Genomic DNA, 10802 nt, shown 5'->3' with positions numbered 1-10802 from the left:
TCTATTCTGTTTTTGCTTGTCTCGGGCTGGGCTGCTGTAACACCTCAATTTCCCTTCGGGATCAATAAAGTCTTATCTAACTGTCTCACAGCTCCAGAATTCAGACTGATTCTGATTGCTGTATTTGTCTGTAAGAAGCTCACCTGGGTTTAATAAATCAAATAATGTTTGACATTTTATGATGATGATGTATTAAAGATATAAATGTGACATGATAAGGTATCCTAGACTGGAAACTGTTTTCATATTCTTTCTTTGATAGGTAAGACAATAATACTGCATTCTTACAGTATGTGCGCTTGATAGTTCTCTAAGAGCTCTCTAAGATGTTAAACAACGCACTAACAAGAAAACTAACACCTTACAAAATGTCTATAATTTTCCTGTAAAATTCTTAATAGTACTTTCATATTTAAGTACAGTGTGAATTTACATTCACTGACATGATTTCTCTGTACTGCGAACTATAGATACATTTTGGGTTGGTGCAGTAAGTGAACTAATGGTTAGGACTGCTGCCTCAAAAATCTTCAGTCCTGTATTCATATCTGTGTACCAGCATACAACATGTAGAAATTGCATGTTCCCCCATGTTCACATGAGTTTTTCCAAGTGTTCCTCCAATCTTACAAAGACCTGTGGCATAGTTTCATTGGGGTCTCTGAATCATTGTGCACAAGCAGCTTTCTGATAATGTATGGAAGCACTTAATTTAATTACAGGGTAACAACTAATGTATAATAATATTTATGTCATTGTTAATAACACCACCACCAATAATAATAAGAAGAAGACTCCTCTACACCTGATTTCGTAAATCGTAAACAATGTTGTCCAAGGAAATTAACAAACATCGTGCATATAATTTTTGAAAATTTTGCAGGGATTTTTCGTATATGTATTCTTAATTTTAAAATTATCCCATAGAGAAAAAATGAAAAACGCATGCCGGAGCAGAAATGTAATCTGGCAGCAAAGGGGATTAAAAAGTTTTAAAAAGTCAATTGACTTGCTCACTGTTCTTCATGGATGCCGTCTTCTCAAACGTTTAAATTTTTGAGTGCACCTACAAGACAAACCCCCTAGTCTCTGTGCAGAGTGAATATAGTTCCTGTAGTCTATTTCCAGACGGGGGCGTTTACCAGGCACACGCGGGGTTTCTGTGTGTTTGAGATGGCGGTCAGAGGAGAGAATACAAGATCAGAATAAATATCATTACAGTAATCAAATTAGCTTTCTGGAAAATAACATATACAAGATTAATAACTATTTTTACTTGGTTAAAAAGTGGGGGCGGCATGGAGGGTGGCAAGCCTTCCCTTGCGCTGGTGTATCAGGCCGTACAGGCTCTTTATCATGACCCGGACCCCGCCGGCAAGGAGAGAGCCTCCGTATGGCTAGGAGAGCTGCAGAGATCGGTAAGCGGGGTTCGGGAAACTCCGGGGATTTCGTGTGGCCTTCGAGGAAGTTATCGGTGGATGCAAAAGGACAGCTGAAATGTTTACTATGTTTACATTTTTAAACATATTATTTCACTACACCGACACTGCATTAACTACAAGAATCATGCTGATGACGAAGATTAAAGTGATGTTTTTTTGTAATATACGCATACTGCTGATATTTTATGTCAAATGGAAAAGCAGAATGCAGTCTCCCATCCGGATTCCTGTGGGACCTAATCGCAGCGATGATGGCGAAAACAAGATTAATTTACTTCGTCTGTAAATAAGTATTACTTAGCAATTACCTTATTTTATGAATGTTACTTTAGAATATCTCATAATACGTATTAATTTGTTCTTAACTGAAATATTCAGAAGGATCGGTGCTGACCATGCTTAGTTGTGTTTCCAAAACGAGCATGTGATATGTAGAAAATCGTGCAAGTATTCTTTATCGATTTTAGTTAACCTTACGCTTGATAGTAGAGTAGATAAAGTATGTGCATAAAGAATGTAATACATATATTTGTGATGGATTTCATTTGTTTCTCTCACTTCAACTTACTTCCCTTTGATTTCCGCGTTTTTATTGGCTAACACCAGCAGGAAATGCTGAAACAGTTCAGCAGAGGAGCTGTAGGGCTAAAGGGTATATTTGCATTTTGTTGTCAGATGTAAATTTATTTGTAAATGCTAAATTCGTCTGACTTTATTTGTTATACCTTTGTCTTTGGTACTAGAAGTGTTTCCCAATATAGTTTTAAGCCAAATCTGAAATGGAACTGTTCCCCTAACGTTTGCTTAAGTACTTATGCGGAGACTGGAACGCCAAGATCGCTGATGAAGATCAAAAACTATTAACGATTTTAATTTTAGCTGTGCTAATATGCACATATTTGCTGAAGGTATGCTTGAAATGAGCTGCACTCGTTTAACCAGTATGCGAGTGTGTAGTTAAGGGAACCCGAGATGTATTAAACTCGTATCGCTCCAACTCTCTAAATGTGTTAGATCTAATATCTGAAACAAAATTTGTTTAGGCCGCAATGACCCAGCTCTTCTTCTATTGAAAGAATTAAGTTGATTCTTTGCAAAACAATATGTACTGTAGACCTTCTTGCCTGTGTAGAAAGTTTCCTGTCCATATTAGTTTTTTTTATTCGTTATCACAAGTAGAAATCTGGCTATCCAACCTGTTGGTAAAACTTACAATTCAAATAACCCTGTTTTAACATGCAGAAGAAGCATGATGATTTAGTGATATTAGTTAATAAGACTAATGCATTCACGTTGTGAGCAGTTTCTGTTTCCTTATAGAATACACATAGTGAATCATATTTAAAATTGCTGTCTCTGATTTAAACATTCACTTTCTTCTACAGTATTTCAGCAAATAAACATTCTCTGCAAAATGCTCAATTTATAATAGACTTTTTTTCAAAAGCAGATGAGAAAGAGTTCTTTAGTTTGTACATTGGATGATTCACTAAATCCCTCCCAAAAAAAGTAAATGAGGACAAATTTTCCAGGGCTTTCTCGAAAATGTGAAATTGGTTCTTCAATATTATTATACACCATAAAGTTATGCTTACACATTGTGTATCTTCATAATATTACTTTCAAGTTTCTGATTTAGGGTAATTTGGAGAGTTAGGTGGCAGGAAATGGCTCTTCTGGGTGTTAGATTACTTTGACATTAGGACCTGGCATGCCCCTGTCTCAATGCTCCCTATGCTTTTCACCTTCTGCTAAATGCAGTGTCATCTTGTATTGAATACCCAAGGAATCCTGTTTTAAATACCCCGCTGAGTTTTTTTTTGCACGTTGCAATTACTTTTGGTCCCCTAAAATGGGAGGACTATGTATAAAAAGGGCTGTGATTCCTATGTGGTTCACCCAATATAGACATAAATACCCTCTAATTAAAGCTGACATTCTGCACTTTAACCTCATATTCAATGTTTCATTTTAAATCCAACGTTCGGGAGTAAAGAGCCAAAACAGCAAAAATTGTGTCACTGTCCAAATACTTTTGGACTGCACTGTATGTCTGTTTCTTGTAAGATTGAGTGGTAAAAAGGTAAGGTGTAATGACCCGATGCATTTAACATCTTCAATCTCCAGAGACCCTCCTAGACAAGGTCAAGTGTTTGTCAGGACTTGCAAGTGTGTTGACTTACATATGGGAAGAAAACCTGAAACTAAAGCCTCAAGCTGAGAAAGTTTAACTTCGAGGTTCTGGTATAGATAATAGTGTAGATTCTAGATTTATAGTTTATGTTCTGTACTATAATCCCTTATTTCACAGTGAATGAAATATTTCAGTGCTGTCATGTACACAAGATAACATGAATGTACACAAGAATCCATATTGAAATACTGTTGCGTAATGTATTATAAGAGTATTTGTCAGCCAGCAGCTGAGATGGTATGTAAACATATAGCTCTCAAGTGTCACGAAATGGAACCAAATCTCATGCCTTAGTCTGGAAATCTCACATTTGCATCTAAGTTTAAGTTGATTTAACAAGTGAAGTAATGAATGTAAAATTTTGAAAATGATATCGAGACTCTCGATTCCATTAATTAAGCAATGTGTTTGTAGGCGTGGAACCCCCCCCCCCCCCATCAATATTATATGCAATCTCAGTTTTCGATGGAAAAACGCGCACATTAGAGTTTTGGACCCTTGAGAGCTATGTCAGTAATCAACTTGGGAACAAATATGAAGGGTTTCCTCGCAGATGGATCATTGGGTCACAGGCAAACTCGGGGTTCCTTCTTCACTTGGACAACTTGGTGATAAACGTAATTTCTAAAGAATAATAAAATCAGTGGAATCCATTTAATTTTCCAAGTGAAAAAATTTATTAACTCAGTGAGTGCAAAATTAACAGCACCGCAGTAGCAAAAAGAACATGATGGCTTGATGCAGACACAAAACAGCAAATAGCAATGCATTGTAGGGAGCATCATGGGTAATGGGATGAACCCTATATAATCAAACTACTTCATAATATCTTGTTCAGGATAATATCATTTAGTTACAATAATAAGATAGCTAGTTTGCAGGCTTATAAAGTAATCTAGCTGTTGGATAGCTAGGTTGGTGGAGGTTATCACCTTGCCAGAGCTTTATCCTGTGGGAAAACCCTTAATTCCAGAATGTCTCGAAAACGCATTGGAAATTGTGTAGTGAACCTGAACAAAATCACTCCCACCATTTGATCTGAAGTAACAAATCCTACTTCAGTTCCACTTGTGTGTGTGAGAGAAAATTGAGTTGTGACTGAGCAGGGGGGGTGGCTGACACTTAGTGCCTCAGGAACGCTAGGAGTATTATTAACAATCATCCTGGTTTCTCACTTTTCTGTCCCCTGCCCTCTTGGTAAGTGTTACAGGAGCGTAGAGGCATGTTTCTCCAGATTCAGAGACGGCTTCTTCCTGCAAGCTGTCACATTACTGAACTCTACCCCTACCACTGACTCACACGGATGTTTTTTTTGCACACTGCTTGTGCTGACTTATTTAAGTTGTATGTTATTTAACTTTGTTTTTGATGGTGTTGTTGCTGCTGCTGCTGTTCTGTTCCTTAAGTTTGGTGTTTCATTAATGTCTTTGTATTGTAGCATACATGCAAATAAGCATTTCACTGCACTGTAGAAAAGCAAGTAGGGAGCTGTGTTAGCAAGCGTAGGCTGCAAAGGAACAGGTAAAGGTTTATTCCATGCTAAAAAGAAAAGGTTCACAAAAGGTTGTGAACCTTTTTCTTTTAGCATGGAATAAACCTTTACCCATTCCTTTGCATTTCATTTCAGTTGTGCATATGACAAACAAACTGAATTGAAAGTGTGTCAGGGTTGTAGATCAGATGTGCTGAAGATGTTTTAAAACTCTTACAGGCACTATGGCAGGTGGCTTAGGCATTGAGGCAGTTTCTTTCAGTGGCCTTGGTTGTGTTGCTCCCTGGAATAACTGTGGTCAGAGAAACCAACATTAAAAATTCAAGTACCTCCTGTTTAAGCTTTCCTAGTACAGTGAGTACACTGAGCTTTTGTTACATGTATAGACACGGATGAGAAAGTTGTCTAATATACGTTTTTCCTGACAAAGTGACAACTCTCAGTTTGTGATTTGAAGCTTAGTGGATCTCATATTACAATGAAGAAGACTCTTCTCATCTACAGATTGTTTGCACATTGACAAAATACAGTAGTTCAGTATTTCTTAATGATGGTTGACTAAAACATTTCTACAGTCTTATTTGCAATTTAGATATTAATATTAAATTCAAATACTGTGTATGTTCTCTCAAGATCAGTTCTCAGGCAATACTTATTTTTCTTATATTAGCAGATGAGAAATATGTGAAATCAATTATCTACATGCAAAATTGTTTTATGATTATTTTTATTTTTGTCTTAAGCATTTGATAATGTACTTGGATGTTTACAGGTTTTTCTAGAGTTTTCAAGCGCTGTATAACCATATTAGGTCTTTCATACAAGTGATTTAAGGACAAATGTAATCAGAGGTAAGCTAAGAATTGTTTACTTATGGATTTCTAGGAGTCTATGAGAAGCTGTTCTGATGTTAAATGTGTAGCTGGATGAGATTCTGAAATCAGCTAGCATTTATCAACCAGACAAAATAAGCTGAATGGTCTCCACATCCTAGCAACCTTTCTTATTCTCTTATTGTCCATAAGACAACATTCAGGCATGCCAATCGGTGAGCAGACGTTTTGTACAGAATATTGGATCATAACATTGTAGTAGTTTTTTTTTTTGCTGTTGTTGGGAAGTTAGCTTTATAAATTCATGTTTTAACTTGATAATGTTCTCATTTTCTCCTAGATGTATGCATGGGAGATATCAGATCAATTGCTCCAGATAAAACAAGACGTCGAATCGTGTTACTTTGCAGCACAGACGATGAAGATGAAAATTCAGACCTCATTCTACGAGCTTCCTGCAGAAACGCACATTTCCCTGAGGGACTCACTGCTGTCACACATACAAAACCTAAAAGACCTCTCTCCAATTATTGTCACCCAGGTAAAAAAACATTTCTGCCATATATAAATAAAAACAATTATTAGAATGGATTGTTCCAGTAAGTAACTAGGGTACAGATAAGTGGTAAAGTAAGTGTTCCAGTATTATAATAGAGAATGAGTTGTGAAAGCAGCAATTAGTTTTTTTCCCTTAGTTTAATATGTTTAATATGGAGTTTATTGCTAGCTGCTGAAGGATTGCTTTTGAAGCTCAAGACCTTGGATTTCTTGCAGTTATCCTTTTCTTATTTCACATGACCATGAATGAACATGTGCCTCCACACCTACAAATAAATGCAGAACATGAACATCATTTGAAGGGTCTTGTTGTTTGGTGATTTGTTGCTTACAAAGGTTTTTAGAACACTAGGCTTTCCCATAGAGTGAACAGGTCGGACAAATCGGCTGTTCAGAGTTTTAGGTCTTAGTATTTAACACTTTTAAGATGGAGTTTTTCAAAGATGAGGAGAAATGTTTTTTTATTAAAGTGACAGTATTGCTTCTTAATGCTAACGAGTGTATTCCAAGGTTATTGGTGTCATCTCAACATTGAAGTAATTGTTAAAGGTTAAAAAAATAACGTTTTGTGTTTTGGCTAGTTATTCCAGTTACTGGCAATAGGAGAGTGTTTTGTCAAAACATTAACAACAATGCTGTACCAAACTAAAAGAAATACAACCCATCTACATTGGGAAGCAGACATAATACTTTGAGAACAAAATGATAAAATTCTTTTAGAATTTCAGTAAAGCCAGTTAAAGGAGCAATATCCTGCTGTTAAGTTCCTAGCTCTCAGGGTTGATCCAAACTGTGCTAACAGATTTCAAAGGTATAATATTGTACCTTTAAAGGTCTGTAGAAAAGAATGTTGGAATAAATTTAGCCTTACATCTGTGACTGTAAAAGTACTGTTATTGAAATGGCTTTGGAAGAAACTTTGAAACGTTGTAGATAATTAGAAAATGAATTCAATTGTCTGTTCAGCAAAGCCAGTGATGTGTCAGGCAACATGCACATCCTCTCCAACTGTACAGCTTTCTTCATGAAAGGAAGATGCACTGAGCTGTTACAGTTTGTAATGTTTTTCATTTTTTTTTTATAGAGGAAACTATATGGTCAGTGATGGAAGGATTCATAATTTAGGCAGCAGGGTAAAGAAGTGAGCAATAATGTCTTAATCTCCAATAAATATATACTTCAGTTGTCACTCTTAAGATTTTGGCCTGTACTGTTCAAAGGACTATACAAGCTGAAACTGGTTATGTCAGATGTTCAGCAGCATTATGTCATCGTTTTGAAAATGGGATATGTTTATTGCCCTTAATATAAATTTTCTTGTGTCTTCCTTAGCTTGCTCTAGCAATAGCCGATCTTGCTCTACAGATGGCGTCCTGGAAAGGTTGCGTCCAAACGCTTATTGAAAAGTAAGCCTAATATTATGTACTTATTTGATGTTCTTAAAAATGTTCTTAACCATAGTGAATAGTATAAAATTTTTTAAACTAATTGTGTATATTTTAATATTTTCATAATACAAATCCTGTAAGGGGTCCTTTTCTTTTAAAAAATGAAATCTTTTTAAAGATTAGATTAGTGAATATTTTGTTCTTGTATCCTGATTTGTTTTCACTTGTAATTGAGAGGGAGCACTGACGTGAATTTTTTGTTGTGCTTTGGTGTGTTTCACTGGAGGGGGCAGGATGAAATGCTGATTAAAGAAAATGGATGTTTTTTTTTCCCCTCTGAAGGTACAGTAACGACGTCTCCTCGCTCATCTTTCTGATTGAAATCCTCACTGTTCTACCTGAAGAGGTGCACAGCCGTTCCCTCCGGATTGGTGCCAATCGCCGCACCGAAATCATTGAGGACTTGGCGTATTACTCAAGCACTGTTGTAACTCTGCTGGTAAGAAAACCGTCCTTCATTAAAACAGTCGGCAGCATAGGTCTCCCATCTTCAATGGTAATTATCGTATAGTTAATAAAATAATACCAATAAATCCTATAGAACACTATTAGCGCCATGGAGAAAAAACAATTTATTGCATTTAAATAAGATAACATTGCATGTAAATGCGATGATTACTTCATAAACAATATTGCTTAATATATTCATATATTGCAATATATATACAATAATATTGTCCCATACAAATTATGATTGTCATTAACAACAATCTTCACACTCCTTTTTGTGCAAATTAATCAGAGTGATGACGCAACATGTACTGTGTACATAAAGTACAACACCCTGTGATTAAGCATTCCTGTACTAAATGTGTGTCATTTTCATCATTTTTGTGAGAAGCGGAAACAACAAAGCTTTTCGAAAGTATATTATTCTTCATGTGAAACTGCAGAAACGTGGATGGGTTGATGCCTAATCCTTAAACATTGAACCTAATATATTTATGATGAGTTAACAGTAAGCCTTATGCGTACTATTACGTTGGTCTAACGGTTTCTGTTGGTTGATCACACAAAAACCTCAAAAGCTTTTACCCTATGCTTACATCAGATATATTTGGAATTACACCGCAAACAGCAGGAAATGTGGCATTTGGAAGGGAGAAGAAATCGGTTTTGTATCGTTCTCCACATACACGAGTGTAAAGACATATGGAAATGCATGACAAAGCCATAAACAATTCCAGGACACATGAGCCAGAGCCAAACAAAGTAATGTATTTATGAAGAGGGTCCTGTTGCTGCACTGTCTTGTTTAAATGCAATATTACCTTGTTTAAATGCAATCATTTTTTTCTCTCTGCGGCACTAATAAGCTTCAGTCAAAAACCCTCCAACACCTGCAGAACTGATCTTTCCACGCAAAACCTGTTGCAGATTTTGTTAAAAATACTGCAGTAATGAAGCTGGCCTTCAGACTTTCTTAGGAGTATTGCAGATGGATAAATGCCTAAAGGAATAGTAAGGGGCTTGCTGATTTTATTTTTCTCAGATGTCTTGTGTGGAAAAGACAGGGAGTGATGAGAAGATGCTGATTAAGGTATTCCGTTGCCTTGGGAGCTGGTTTAACCTTGGCGTTCTGGACAGTAACTTCATGGCCAACAACCAGCTGCTAATGATACTCTTCCAGGTGCTGGTGAGTGATCAGACCAGTTTTAAACCTACATATAAATCATTTAAGTGTAATTGTGCACATTTATATTATTATAATGTATAAAATGTGGGATGTTTTTTTTTGCCAGAAACATTTTTGAATAATTCCTTAGAAAAGATGATAAAATAGAAGAATTGGATATTACTGGCCAACGTTTCACGGAAGATGATCTTGAAAGTATATTTTCATTACAGATTGGTAAAACAGTTTTTACCTGATAAAATTTGGACTTTTACAAATGCTTTTTATACTATTTTGTTCTCTTTTTAGTTTAGAATCACATATTATTTTTTGTCATACCCACCTGGTTGGAAATGGTGAACTTTGTTTTTTACATTTCGGCTTGCACCCACAAACCCTGAAGCCGCACACGGGAAGTGTATTCTCTGACCGACTCACCTTCGAGCCATTAATCTATTCACACTACAGGCAATGCCACTCCTAACTGGAGGTTATGAGACATGTCCCTCAACAGCAAAACTACATGCATACAAACACCCAGGAAGCTGCTGGGGCACTGTGTCACTGGGAGCTGAGAGAGCCCTGGCCTACTAATCCCACCCTGTTGGCTAAGCGCCGTCTCTTGGGGAATCCTGGTCACAGTCAGCTGGTAACATGACCCAGGCTCAAACCCTTGCTCATAGAGTTCTGTCTACATTTGAGCCACGCAGTCTTACCAAAAATATTAAAAGGCAGAAAGAATTGTATATCTAAAGAAAATAGTGCAGCTATAATTAGATTAGAAATGGATTTTAACGGTCATGTACAAAATATTTGATTTTTCATTTAGGCAAAATGTTGATGAGCTTGTATAGTTCCCTTCTTTTTAACTTTGGTAGTGCAAAAAGATACCATCTCATTCTTCAGTATTTTTCTGGTCTTTTGATTTTTGTTAGGTATCTTTCATGTGTAGCTAAAAGCTTATCCTAAATCATCTTATTTCTGACTTTAAAGAAGTTTAAATATCACATCTGTATTTCCTATGACATTAAGTGCTGATCTGGAAGCAGCGCTGGGAGAGCACTGTGGATGTTCTTGTTAATGACACTGTACATGTTTATGAATGGTGCAGCATTATAATTTGGGACATTATGCGGTATTTTGAAAAGGTAAAAATGGATTTGAAAACAAACACAGGATATGGGTGCTTATTATTTTTTATATTATTAAACATTATTTTT

General features: G+C 36.3%; 1 protein-coding gene across 1 annotated transcript in view; it reads left to right on the top strand.

The window, feature by feature from the left end:
• Positions 1-1124: 1124 nt before the first annotated feature.
• Positions 1125-10802, top strand: part of tnpo3 (transportin 3) — a 30625-nt gene continuing 20947 nt past the window's right edge. Inside the window, exons 1-5 of the mRNA XM_088922701.1 lie at positions 1125-1418; positions 6302-6502; positions 7852-7925; positions 8250-8406; positions 9460-9603. Coding sequence (XP_088778827.1) covers positions 1299-1418; positions 6302-6502; positions 7852-7925; positions 8250-8406; positions 9460-9603 — 696 coding nt within the window. The 5' untranslated portion in view covers positions 1125-1298. The remainder of the gene's footprint in view (positions 1419-6301; positions 6503-7851; positions 7926-8249; positions 8407-9459; positions 9604-10802) is intronic.

Source organism: Atractosteus spatula, chromosome 8 (assembly GCF_055471065.1).
Source record: "Atractosteus spatula isolate fAtrSpa1 chromosome 8, fAtrSpa1.hap1, whole genome shotgun sequence".
Lineage (NCBI taxonomy): Eukaryota > Metazoa > Chordata > Actinopteri > Semionotiformes > Lepisosteidae > Atractosteus > Atractosteus spatula.
The sequence above is the reverse complement of the archived record's forward strand: the minus strand, read 5'-3'. Positions and strand labels throughout refer to the sequence as shown.